The sequence below is a fragment of the Cibotium barometz genome, chromosome 33 (genome assembly GCF_041138505.1).
Source record: "Cibotium barometz isolate CiBa-2024 chromosome 33, ASM4113850v1, whole genome shotgun sequence".
NCBI lineage: Eukaryota > Viridiplantae > Streptophyta > Polypodiopsida > Cyatheales > Cibotiaceae > Cibotium > Cibotium barometz.
In genome coordinates, this window is record NC_141078.1 from 18730179 (window position 1) to 18743937 (window position 13759).

Here is a 13759-nt window from a genome sequence, read left to right on the forward strand (position 1 = left end):
CATGCTTATATTTGGATCAATGCACATTAAGCCATATTTGATGCCATGAAGCAAGCTATTGTGGAGGCTCCTATCCTTATGCCTTCTAATTGGGATGAGGAGTTCTATGTGTCTTTGATGAGTGTTGGCAAAGAGGCTTTGGGGGCTATTCTATTGCAAAAAGATGAAAAGGTTTTATGCAGCCAACTACTACATTGGGAGTGTGATGCTTCCTACGGAGATGAATTATACGCATATGGAGAAGTTTGGTATGGTTCTTGGAAGCTTCATCTATATCTTCTTCCTAAACACTTTACACTTTTTACTACTTCAGTCACACTATGTCTTATTTGATGAGAAAGACGACTGATGGAATTTTAAGAGTATGATTTATCATTCTTAGCAAAGGACTCTACATGTGCTACCCTTGTCGACATCTTAGCAAGGAAGGAATATGAGAGTGAGAAGGAGGCATTTTCTTCTCCATAGATACTTTGTGAGGTTTCTTATGATTGGCTCCTCTTGACCATTCATGTGTTCTTTATTTTGATAGGGCTTATCAACAAGCTCTTGCCAAAGGTAGTGGAGGTATGGTACTACTTGATATTGATGGCCATGAGGTCTCTTCTTCCTCCTCTATTTTGGAGGAAGCTCATACCAACAATGAGGCCGAGTACTATGCTTTGATTCATGCATTAAGGAAGTGTAAGGACGTTGGGATCACATGGCTCAACATCAAAGGTGATTTCAATTCTTGTGATATGTCACTTCAAGGTATATGGAAGGTACATAATGATCATATATGAGTTATTGTGATATGTCACTTCAAGGTATATGGAAGGTACCTAATGATCATATATGAGTTATTGTGATACGTCATCTTTAAGGAATATGGAAGGTACATATTGATCATATACGAGCTCTTTATGATGAAGTATTTACTTTGCTTGGTGCCTTTCAAGAGTATCACTTCATTCATGTGGCTCATTTAGAGAACTTTAAAGCCGATGAGTCGGTTAAGAGACTTCTATATGTTGAGGTCTCCTGTCTCCTTATGTACATTGGGGAGCCACGTTAACTGGTTCTCCATGGCTATCTTGGGCAAAAATTTATCTACAGCCGGAACTGTGTGGATATATTGGGCTTGGTCAGGCCTTAGCAAAGATTTGCACATCCGTTTTGATCTTTAAAAAAAACTTATTTGAAGGTTATTTTTTTTTCAAAAAATCAATAAACCCAAGAGGCCCACCCACACTCTAAAAGTGTAGAAAATTGCATGTGAAAGGAAAGTTTTTTTCGAGAAGCTAAGCTCGCTAGTACTACGATGTTCTTTTCTTGGAGTGTATTTATGCATGGCTTGTCCTCTTGTGTACGGGCTTTCTGAACATCAGTTTTTTCGGACTATTGAAGATCATTGGTGATTTACGTGTAGTCTAGTTGAGGCAATACCCTCTTGATGCTTCCAATGAACACATTGACGCATTGTACACAGATCCTTAGACACCTACCTATGGTGGACTTTTTCATGGCTAGAGTTATAGATATGAGGGCTTTGAGAGATATGGGATTGGTATTCCCAATGAGGAGCTGGGGATCTATGTATATAGGAAAGAGTGCGTTTATGACATTGTCCATGACATAGAGACATGTATTGCATGTTTTGAGGGCTACTCTATACCAGAGGGCTAGTTTATTGTGTATAGGAGCTACTCATTTCGATAGGAGTTCTTTATAGCACCTGCTCGCATAGCTTTATCTAGGTCTTCTTTTGTGTCTAGTAAGGTTATACTAGATATTTATTACTTTTTTAAATGGTGTTTTATTAATAATTCTCTCTTTTGTGTCTAGTGAGGTTAACTATATTGGATATTTATTACTTTTTAAATGGTGTTTTATTAATAATTATCTCTTTTGTGTGTAGGTTATGTATTGCCCGTGGTGGTTGATCGCTCTTAGAAGCACAAGCTTCATTTTTCTAATGATTGCTAGATCGATCGATTGATTCTCACTTCTTTCACTTTTTTTGCATATTGATCTTTTTTTATCCTACGTTCTTTGCATGTTTGTTTAGATATCGTTTCTTATTCAAAGATATATTCTTATTCTATGTGCATGTGTGTGGTGTGTGTGTGTGTTTTCTATGTACGTGTGCTTTACATGTGTTCTATGTGCATGTGCATGTGCCATAGACACAAACATACACGTAAAGGATACGAGTATGCATTACGTGTGTGCATGGAAACTCTTAGGCTAGCCGAAAAAAGGTCCTTTACCCCAATAATGTTTATACCTTGGAGCACTTTACATCGGTTAGCAATTGACCGACTCGATGCGAGTTTGGGCCATTCGTTCATTCAAACTAGATTTGTGTAAAAGACGATAGCACTTATGAATGGGCGGTCTAAAGAGATCTTTTAGTGTGGCCAAGGTGGCAATTGCGTTTAGAAAAACAAGGAAATAGTCTTATACAAAGCATTACGTGCCATCTACGGGATGCTTCTAGCAAGGCTGCTTGCTGCGCCTGCATTCAATTCAAAAAACGGGCGTACCAAATTTCAGTTGAGTAGCTTCTTTTTCTTGCTGTGCAAACACCACCAACAGAGATGGCCATGATGAGAATTTTTCGTCAGTACCGGCGCCTAGGGTACGGCCAAAGCAGGTTGGTACATGGTTTGGGTTTTCTCGTGATGGGTTTTGATCCTAGATGCCCATTTATATCTTCTCGAATTGGCACATGAGTGATTATGCATGTTGTGGCAGCTCAATGATGATCGGCGTGGAGCAGAGCAGATTCTCCACGTCTGCGGATTCCCCCACAGCCAGAGTGGAGGAAGTAGTAGGAGGAGGGGATGCAGGTGAAAGTGCAAAGCCACCAGATCGAAACAAGGTACTTCCATTGGCCTTGTTTTTTTGCAATTTTGTTCTATCTTGAAAACATACATTGTTGGCCCTTGCATTGATGGCCTGCTGCCTGTGTGGGCAGTTGCTTGTTCTGGGTGGAAACGGTTTTGTGGGTACGCACGTTTGCAAAGAAGCTCTGCAGCGAGGACTTCCTGTCGTGAGTCTCAGCAGGTGACTTGTGGGAGTAATTGCTTGAGTGTTTGTTGGTCTTGCCTTAGCAAAGGTCTCAGTCACACCCATACATTTCTTTGAATGGTTTAAGGGGCTTTACAGATCACCCCCCTCCCATTGGACAGCAAGGGAGATCCCCTGTCCATCTGCAAGAGGCGGCCACGATTGCTCCCCTGTCACTCATGGGGAGGTAATCTGTAAGGCCCTTAAATAATAATTGATTTTCTGCTCTAGCAAATCACAAGGTTGAAGCTGTCAATACCTTTTCTCTGGCAAATCCAGTGGCATGTAGGCAAACATTTCAGCTGACTGCTTGTCTTCTTGTGTGCTTTGTAGATCTGGAAGGCCAAAGCTGCAGGAGAATTGGACTTCTGATGTTACTTGGGTTCAAGGTTGTACATTGCAACACTCTTATTTTTTACTGTTGCAGAGTGTAGGTCCTGCTAAATTGCATAATAGAGCTTAGTCATACCTGTACTATATGTACTTGCAAAAGAAGAATTTTGGGTACAAAGTTTACTAGTGTGTGTGGTGTGGAGTGTGTTCTGTGGACTAGAAACTTTTCAAACGGTTCTGCACACGTTATCATCCACTCCAGTCTGTGACTCTCAGTTGGCACTTGCAGGAAGCTTGTTTGAACCAGACAAATGGAAATCTATATTGAAGGAGGCCTCTGCAGTGGTATGCTTTTCCCTATATCCAAGTTAGTTTTTTGGTGTTGCACATCTTATCCTACAGTGTCACCCACATGAGAAGAAATCTATTGCACGATTCTTAAACTAGTTTGGGGATGTGTGCCTGTAAATAGAACAATGTGTCTCTGCCTTGAAAGGTCTCTACAAAGTCCTGTGGAATGTGCCTTGATTTTGTGACAGAATTTAACCTTGTCTTGGTAGGCAGATTTCTTGTGTAGGAGGTTTTGGATCTAATGAAACAATGCGCAAAGTGAATGGGGATGCAAATGTTGCAGCCATTGATGCAGCTTATGCTTCAGGTACTGAAATATAACAATTTCTAAAAAGCCCTTATTTCTCTCTTTTAATCAAGAGGTTGACTATTGTGTGTCCTTTGTGGAGATATGTGCTCACACACTCCCACCCATCCTTCCATACACCCACACATGCACGGTTACATTCACTATGATGGATTATATTATCTTTTAATTTGTCTCTTGATTCTCATTTCACTCGGTTTTAATGATAATGGGGCAGACATTGTCAATGTCGACGAAATGACTCTTTGCTAAAGAAATAAGGTTATAAAACTGCGGAAAATCTCATCATTCAATGGCTTGGATGGCGAATCCTCCATGTGTCCAAATTGGCCTGAGACTGAAGTTGTATATATCATACATACAACTGAATATTGGTGTGTTTGATGCAGCTTTTGTGAAAGTCTTATTGATGTGGTCGAATTGTCATCATAAGTCCTTGAGAGAGACAGTTGCAGCATAAAACAAAAAAAGTCTTGTGTGTCTAAAGAAAACAGGGCCCACGTATTACATGAGGCTTACATCCAGAGTGATATAGGTGGTACTATCATGTGGCATCCTCTCCTGACTGAATTCATAGAATTAATGCCTATTCCCGTGTTGGAGCCGCTTGGTGGTGCTGGAGTATGTCCTTGATTTGGAGCTGACGATCAGATGGCGTGAATCTATGGGGATGAGGATGTTTGTGTAACATGGCTACTATGCAAAAGCATGCTTAATGATGATTAATGCAAATTAATAAAGATTAATGCCAATCACATACTCATGACATAGAGAAGTAGAGAGGAGGAGAAGAGTGAGACTCTTTAGCTAACCTACTCCTACTCTAGGTTATTGAATGATGATTAATGCCAATCACATGCTCATGACATAGAGAAGTAGAGAGACTCTTTACCTAACCTACTCCTACTCTTTGTTACTGAGTGAATGAGTAATTATAATGAGTGTCATAGATCCAATGTAGATCTAGACAATGAATGCTATGCTTAAACTAATGCTTTCCTTTGTGCGTTAATGGAAAATGCTGATTTGGAGATGTACTTGGCTGAGCCATATTGTTAGATTGCATGCCCTTAGTCTTGGCTATGCAATCCCTATCTTTGAATGCGAAGAACGAACCACGACTTGCCTTTATATAGGGATTTCTGTAGCAAGTCGTAATCAGGTTGGTTTTCACTTTTGAGGCCATAAAAGGTCATTGAAAATGTCATAAAATGCGTTCATATTGTGCCCATAATATGTACCAACCATCGGTGCATGTCTTGGGTACCTTTGGGCACCTATAAGGCTGCCAAAATGGCTCCAATTTGTGCATAATCTTTCTCTAACTTTGCCCTTGAGGCAGCTGTAAGGAATAATCATGTCTACATGGCACCGGATTAAGGTGGGCACGTGACTGTCTGGCTCTCAAAAGGGATGGTGCCCTCTCTATAAGGACTCCATGTGTGCGAGGGGCCAACATCCCTTGAGCTTGGGGTATACTCTCTCGGATCTTTGTCCTATCGGGGGGCGGAGAATCAATTGTGACCATATGGTGAGGACCAAAGAAGTCTGTGTGGTGTCCTACCACCCACAGTGCGGTCTCATCAAGCTCTCTTTGTGAGGGTGCATCTCTAGCAAGAATAGTCCTTTGGCATCTCTCTGGTCTTTGTGCTGCATCACCCGTGAAGAGGCCCAAACCCCCCTCTCAAGAGGTAGCGGAAGTGTCCTGGCATCTCATAAAAGACTTGGCATCTAAACATGTGGTGCTCCTCTAACTCAGTCTCCCCGATCAAATCATCTTGTGGAATGCCCTCAGCTCTCCATGTGTCTATCCAAAGGCGGTGGGAGGACACCCTTGGGTGATCAAAGGCAGTCCTCATGGGTGTTAGCGGTGCATAGATAGGCTTCAACACCTGTTTGCTACGTGAGGGCACACACACGCAGAAGGTTTGAGTCGATCTGCAGCATCGGCGGAACTGTGCACAGCAGGCAGCCTAACGTAAACAGGTCGTACATTATCCGGACAACCATATGGCAGCTGTACAGCAGCACGGGCCTGTGGAGGGCAATGCTGCTGCAGGCACAGGTCGTTTGCAGAATGGGAAGGGCAGTGCTAGAGGGAAAAGAACATGCAGAGAGAAAAAAAAAGCATAGAAGCCCAAAAAACGTTTTTTTAGGATGCACGTGTGTGTACAGGTCGGTTTTGGAAAAACGTGGACAAGAGGGGCTGCTTTTCATGAGCGCATATCTAGAACAGTGCAAAATCTTACACTGCTTTTGAAAACACACGCAGCCTCTAGTGAGCATAAAGAGGGCTTCTCTTTTACTTACACCAACGCACACAGCAGGGCAGAATTCAGCCTACAGATTCTCTCTTTCCAATGGCAGGCTATTCCACGTGTAGTACAGGCCATTTAGCACTTGATTTCTTGGGGTTGCTTGCGGGACTGTGTTCCTTGTTCCTTCTCTTCTATCTCTTTCCTTATACTCCCATGGAGACTCTGCCTAGATTGACCTTCACCAATGATTTGGGTCACCATGACAAGCAGCAGGAGGCGACTGGGGAGACGGAGGAGGTAGAAGCTGTAGCAAAAACATACTTTGTTTCTGTGATGGAAAAACTCCTGGCAGATGTGCAGCAATTTCGGGGACATGTGGTTCTTCTATAGAGAGCAGTTGTTGCCCCTTCTTTCATGCCCGAGGCTTCTGTGGTTGAGAAGGAGAGGACCAAGGAAATTGTTGACTCTTGGTGAACCGTTGGAGCGTTTATTTCAAGTTCCATCCTTTCCCAAATGCTCAAAAGATTGAGATGGTACGGGGTCTCCTGAAAGGGAAAGCCCTGACTTGGTGGAGAGAACCGAGGAACAAACCCACTACTTGGGTATTTCGAGACATAGTTTCTGGATGAGTTTCTCTATGTGGAAGATGAGTTTGATGTGGTGTTCAAGTTTGTAGAGTTGGATATAAAAAACAAGCCTTTTGACACATACTTACAGATGTTTAGAGAGTTGCAGTCTTGGGCGATGCACATGGATGTCAATGTGGTTTCTTTATCTGTGGTTGTCCCGAGATTGTAAGCTCGAGGTGAGGAATAATTATAGCAAAACACTTGAGGAATACCATCTGGTATGCTGAGATCTATGAGGAGACGATAGCTAGTCAGACTCTGAAGAATATCTCTCACAAGCCTTAGATCACATGTACTTTCAAACAGGGTTTCCATTGTAAATGAAAGTTTTAAGTTTGGGAAGGCTTCACCATCACCCAAACTAGGCCCTGACTTTGGCTAAACCCAATCCAAAGAAAGAGAAGAAGAACCCGTAGAACCTCCAGAACATTCGGAAGGGCTGGTGTTTCAGTTGCGGTCCAAAAGGACATCTGAAGGTGCAAGCGAAGAACAAGCCCAAGGCAGCTCAAGTGACTGAAGTGAAAGGTAACCCTAAAATTACTTTTGTTAATACTGTAGTTCTAGATCATCGTGTCTGCATGGAATGTAACTTCAACCCGTCAGCCTTCGGTCCGAAAAACTTGATACAGATGTATGGGTCGGTGATGGGAAGATTGTGCATACCCTTTTTGACCTTGCCAGTACCCACAACTTTATTAATTGCAAAACTTATGCAGAAGTTGTGAGTGGAGACGCAACCAAGTGATCATGTGTACTGTGTGAACCCGACGGCGGGACAGAGACAAATTTGGGATTGGTGTGCCTCTCAGTTATTGATATTTAAGCAAAACTATACAGAGTTGCTATATTTTTTGATTATGAATCTAGATAGGGTTGATGTTATTCTAGGAAAAAGAGCGGTTTTTCAGCCTTGATGTCCACGTAGACTGGAAGGGTCATACTTTGTTCTTTGTAATGGATAATGTTCTAGCCTAGGTGATTTTGCTCAAGATTGAGGTCACCTAGGCTATATTGGAAAGGTGTGGATGCCTCCAAAGAAAAGACATCTAGTAGAGATGTAGTACCACACTTTCATGGCATTAGCCAAACCTATAGATGAAGAAAGTGCAATCTCCCCAAAAAACAGTGACAGAAGAGTCCACAGAGTTCTTAGCTAGCTACAGTTCAATCTCCATCTTGTGCAAGTTGTGCATAGAGCTTGTTTTTTGTTGTAGTGTTGTCTATCCATTTTGTTTCAGCATTACATACAATAGGCTACATATTTGTTGTCCTCAAGTGTTTTACACGAGCCTTCCACTGTTTCTCTCTTTAGCTTCAAGACATTAAGTGCGAAAAGCTCACATAAAGTTTAATCTTATGTTGATGCTTTTGCAGGAGTGAAGCGCTTTGTTTACATCTCAGCATTTGACTTTGGCTTCCCATCGTTTATTTTGCGCGGATATTACGAGGGCAAGGTTGGTTGTTATATGTGCAAGCTTCGGGGGTTTTTTTTTTTTTTTTGGGGGGGGGGGGGGGGGGGGGGGGGAGGAGAAATTTTTGTATATTTGTTATATATCCCCTTTGCAGGAAAAACTAGTTATAAGCAGGCAGCCCTTCATACTGAAGTAGAACATGAACTAAAAAAAGACATCCAAGGCCACATGCTGGCCAACACCATACTGTGAACCCCTTCACAGAATCCCAAAAAATGAGGTTGAATAAAAACTGAGAACAACACATCAGAGGCCACAGGCTGGCCAGCACCATGTCATGAAAGAAAACCCTAGTAAATCAAAACCACCAGTAGTCAAAAGAGAACCACCACCTGGACACCAAATCGCAAAGAAAAAACACACTACATGGGTACCATCAGCTCTCCTCAGCCCCCTTTTTTATCTTCTGGGAAAGGTATCCTTCTATTGGTTACCGAGCAAAACAGCCATAATGGCTAAGTACAAACTTAGCTCCGTAGAGGGGGAGTGAGTTGAGAAACTAAAAAGGGGGGAGGATGCTCCTCTTCTCCAGCTGGCTGCTCTGGGAGAAGGCTATCTCATACGCATGGGGGTGGGGGGGGGAACCACATAAGTGGTCTATAGTGCCAAGTGGGCTCACTACCACTATCACTAAGAAAGGAATCGAAACGCCAAATCCTCAAGAAGGCCTCGTGGGCGCCTCCGCATGTAGTTAGAGCCACCGTGAAGCGTCCCCCGCTGTCCATGGAGGGTATGAATGATATCAAGCTAGATGCTCCGAATGGATTCCGCTGGTGGGGTGAGTGAAACCGGCCTGACAGGCGGTGAAGCAAACACTCGCACACAAAACACTTCATCACCCATGGGAACCTGGAAAAGGAAACAAACAAGGGGAGCTAGAGTGCTCCTGCAAATAGTACAAGGACACCGGTTGGCCCCAAAACGCAGTGGCGCCCCTTGCGGTATTTCTTTACTTGATCAAAAATAAGTACAAAGTACAACTTGTAGAATCCTCTACCAATAGGATCCCTCGAAACTTTTCACCCAAGACTTCCAAAAGAAAACTCGTTATCATAGCAAAGCATTCCATAGAGAAGGCACACCTGTACGACACCTCCCTGCTTGAAAAGGTCTTCTCCATCACTAACATGGATCCCTCAAACCCGCTCTACCAAACCATATGTCCTTCCTATAGTCACAGCTTGCACGTAACCTCGAGAAAACTAGAACCTGTTCACATGAATCCAGAGACATGCTTTCAACATGAAACCAAAGACCTGTATCCGGTAAACCAAAGACCTGTATCCCAAAAACCATAGGCCTGTATCCTCGATACCAAAGTCCAGTTTCTTCTTGAAAAACCAATGTCCTATTTCCATGAGAAAAATCCACATATGCACCATCCAATCACGGTGCCAAAAACCTAGAGAGAGAAAGATAGAGGACGTGTCAAGCAATCCCTGAATACACATAAGTCCCAGATGAAGAGCAACACACATCTCTTCCCAGAACATCATCCTGTGCATCTTAACTTGATCCTCTGTATCCCAATCTCGTAAACAAGGCTTGCAATCCAGAGCCTCCCACCTGACACCCGCCTCGCTGTGCGACTGGCTGCAGAGAATCTCTTGCCTGATGCTCGCTTGGCTGCCCGACTAGCAGCAGTCCCTACGCACAGCCACCTGGTCCCCTTTTGCTGGCAATAGCCCATGCGCAGCCACCTGGCGCCCTCTGTTGGATGCAGCCCGCCTGCCTGTAGCCTATGCGCAGCCTGCTTGTGGCCTATGTGCGCAGCAGCCCTGCTTGAAGCCCATGCGCCCTGTTGTAGCCCTTGCGCTTCAGCCTGGTAGCCGCCTGGTCACCCGCCTGGTAACCATATGCACAGCCTACCTGGCGCCCTTTGCTGGCTGCAGCCCGCCTGGCTGTAGCCCATGCGCAGCCTGCCTGGCACTGCTTGCTGGCTGCAGCCCATGCGCACAGCAGTGCCTTGTTGAAACCCTTGCACAACAGCACTTGCCTGTTGTAGCCTATACGTGCAGCAGCGCCTGGTTGTAGTCCATTTAGCGCCCACAGCCCTACGCAAGCTGATCCACACGGCGACCTCTGTTTCAGCTCCGCCACCCTTCGCCTTATAAAGAGGCGTTTCGCTTTCTCCAAAAACACCAAAAGCGATGAGCAAAAACGCATGCCTTCAAAAAAATAATATTTTTAAGCCTCAAAGGTTATTAAACCTTATAAACAATAAAATTCCCTTTTGTCCCCTTTCACACTTGGGCTGGCCACCATCTATGAGTTTCCTTTTCATATCCAACTGAGGCCTCTTCACACTGTCCGTGCCCGTGCCCACCTGCTTGTTGTCCAGAGGGAAAAACACAGGGTCGTAACAGGGAGGGTGCCCTTGATGTCCTCGTTGTAGCAAGCTCTCCAAATGTGCCATGTAGCAATCCTACTGCAAATCTCCACTTTGGCAGGAATTGGAAGTCCAATGGTTAGTGGATGGAGCTGGAACTGGCACCCATCCAGTCGTCCGAGGTCAGGTGTGCATTGTCCTGCACATGAGTCCAAGGTCGGTTGTGCATTGTCCTGCACATGAAAACAGTGTCAGTCCGCGTTGTGAGTCTCCCTTTGGAACGATGTAAGTGAGTCTGTGTATTTGGTAAGATGCTGGATGCCGGATCACTGTGTAGACAGTAGGGTTTGCATTTAGGAAAAGGGGCCAGCCCATAGGGCTACCCCAGGAACTTGTGGGCATGGGGAAAGTGTAAGACAACCCCCATAAGGGCCAAGAAGGCCTTGGCTGTACCCAACAGCCATGGGTAGGTCATGGGAGGGCTGTAGGACAGCCCTAGGGGCTTTGCAAGGGTAGCCGATTGGATATCCAGCCCTAGGAGGGCTGTAGGGCAAGTGTGGGGCAGCCCATACAGGCTGCCCAGCCTCCAGGATGTCAGGTGCACGGTGCCCAGCCTCTTTTTTCCATGCGCCGAGTGCCCAGTCACATATTCAGTCATGCGCAGCATTTATTAGGCTGTGTGCTGTATTTTATCAGTCGTGGAGTATATTTGAGACAGCCGAGTGCTGTCAAGAAAGGGTATAAATACCCAGCCCACAAATCATTCCATTCATCTTATCATTCATCAAGTGCTGAAGCTGAACCAAGGGCGAGGACAACCTAGAACAGCTAACGCAGAAGGGTTGAAGGATTGAAGGTCAAGGGCAGAGATCCATCTCAGCCAAGAAGGTTTAGTCAGTCTTTTATTTCACTATTTTTCATCATTCTAATAAAAGCAAATACACCATTCGTGGTGGGGGCCCTACAAAGGGTTTTCGGGATTCAATACTGTGTCCTCTTCTCCCTCGCTCTCTCTCTCTATTTTTCTGCACATCTATATTCACTTTTGTGCGTTAAAATTTTCGTCGCAACAAGTGTGCTGTTTTCTGAGCATTGAAGTTACTGATCTCCCCCGAAGCTTTTGCATGTTACAGTGGTATTAGAGCCTACTTCAAGTGTAAAGATTCAGTAGGAAACCAGAATTTTTTCTCGCTCGTGTGGTTGGTTTTTAGACTCCGGTGGACTACCCCTTTCGGAGTGACTCTTGCCCCTCGAAGGATGGTTGGTTTTTAGTCTCCGGAAGCCTTCGGAAGCCTCCCACACACATAGTGGATGGTTAGATTGCGCTCTGGAAAGGAAGTGCATTTTCCTGCTATGGCAAGCTTCGACGACGAGAGAGACCAAGAACCTTGGGACAAGAGTGCACCGGGCAGTCCAGCTAGGGCAACAGGCTTGAGTGTTACAGAGATGTTCCAGCAGATGATGCAAGCAATCGTAGACCAGATGACCAAGTTGGAAGAGCAGAAGGTGCAAATCCTAGCTCTAGAAGAGCGTACCCGTTCTCTAGCGCTGCGTTTTCCATCTCCCTCTCCTTCCGTATCCGAGATTCCAGATCCTCTACACAGGGACCCTCTTGCAGGGTCACGACCGCAGCCGAGCTCTTTGCTTGAGTTGCAGATGCGTGCATTGGAGATCCGACAACGCGAAGACGAAGCTATGCGATGAGCGTTACCTTGCAACTTTGGACGCCAGATGGACACCAGCGGTGCCCTCGAATCATTTTCCCGAGAAAATGAACTTTAGTAAGTATAATGGTAAACTCGACCCCACAACTCTTTATTCATGGTTGCATCAGTTTGAAGCTTTCTTTGCCGCAGTTAGAAAGACAGATACTGACAGAGTTATCTTAGCCAGTTTGTACGTGGAAGGTGAGGCCATTCCTTGGTGGACTCAGTGGGCTCATGCCCACACCAGATTAGGTATGGTAACTTATGTGTGGGAGGAGTTTGTCCGCGACCTTAAGCAGCGGTTTCTACCGTCCCATTACCTTGAACGACTTGAAGACGAGTTCAAGGGAGCGCATCAGAACGCACGACCAGTCCTTCAGTTTGCCAATAGAATTTCAACGTTATGTTTGCAAATAGGCTTATAATCTGATTCGGATAAGAAAGGAAATTTTTTGTATGGCCTTGACACGCAAATCCAGTGGGAGGTGCGTATGTTTAGGCTAGCCACCTTCGAAGACGCACTCTCGCTTGCGCAGAGTGCAGAAATGAAGCATAATGGTGGCAAGCCCAAGACTTCCTAGCCGGCTACTCCCAAGGCTACCGCCTCGGGGGCAAAAGGCTAGAACCAGACGGGGTCTTTGTAACCGATTGGCCGACCATTTGGTCCATCTCCAGATTTGTGTCTCGTTCACTTGAGGCCAGATCAGTGTCTCATGTGAAGGGCCCAGTATTTTTGCATAACATGGACGGGAGCCAGACTGGTGTCGATGTCCTTGGTAGGGTGGGCACCCACGTTTTTTTTCATCATGAAGGGTAAGAAGGAACCTTTTATGTGTGGGGGTGGGTGCATGGCCACCTACCCACACCCCACCTTGAAACTGGCTGCCCCCATGCAAGCTAGGGGAGCCGGCCAGCTGTGGTCGTGTACTCTCTCTCCTACACCTACATATGTATGACCACCTCATCGGGTGGGATTCACGATTGAGCAAGCGATCATCTCCTCTCCACTTGCCCTCAGGTTACTGCACACCAGTGGGCTACTCTCTCTACGCAGGAGGCTGCGCCTCTTCTTCTGCAGGCTGCTGACGGCTGCGCCTCTCTTCCACACGCGGCCACAGGCGGTTGCGCCTGTCTTCTGCAGGCGGCTGTGCTTCCTCTCCACGGGCGACTACAAGCGCCTGCGCTCTCCAGTTGGCGGCTGCGCTCTGCACAGCAGTCGACTGTGTTCCTCCCCTTGCAGGCGGCTATGCTCTCTACAGGTGGCAGCGCTCCTTTCCACAGGCGGCCATAGGCGGTTGCGCCTCTCCTCTCCAGACGACT

General features: G+C 45.5%; 1 protein-coding gene across 1 annotated transcript in view; it reads left to right on the forward strand.

Moving 5' to 3' along the window:
• Nucleotides 1-2444: 2444 nt before the first annotated feature.
• LOC147619376 (uncharacterized protein At1g32220, chloroplastic-like) overlaps nucleotides 2445-13759 on the forward strand; it is a 58035-nt gene continuing 46720 nt past the window's right edge. Inside the window, exons 1-7 of the mRNA XM_086773014.1 lie at nucleotides 2445-2638; nucleotides 2740-2866; nucleotides 2963-3051; nucleotides 3388-3443; nucleotides 3677-3732; nucleotides 3952-4045; nucleotides 8307-8386. Of these exons, the coding sequence (XP_086629140.1) occupies nucleotides 2583-2638; nucleotides 2740-2866; nucleotides 2963-3051; nucleotides 3388-3443; nucleotides 3677-3732; nucleotides 3952-4045; nucleotides 8307-8386 (558 nt within the window). The 5' untranslated portion in view covers nucleotides 2445-2582. The remainder of the gene's footprint in view (nucleotides 2639-2739; nucleotides 2867-2962; nucleotides 3052-3387; nucleotides 3444-3676; nucleotides 3733-3951; nucleotides 4046-8306; nucleotides 8387-13759) is intronic.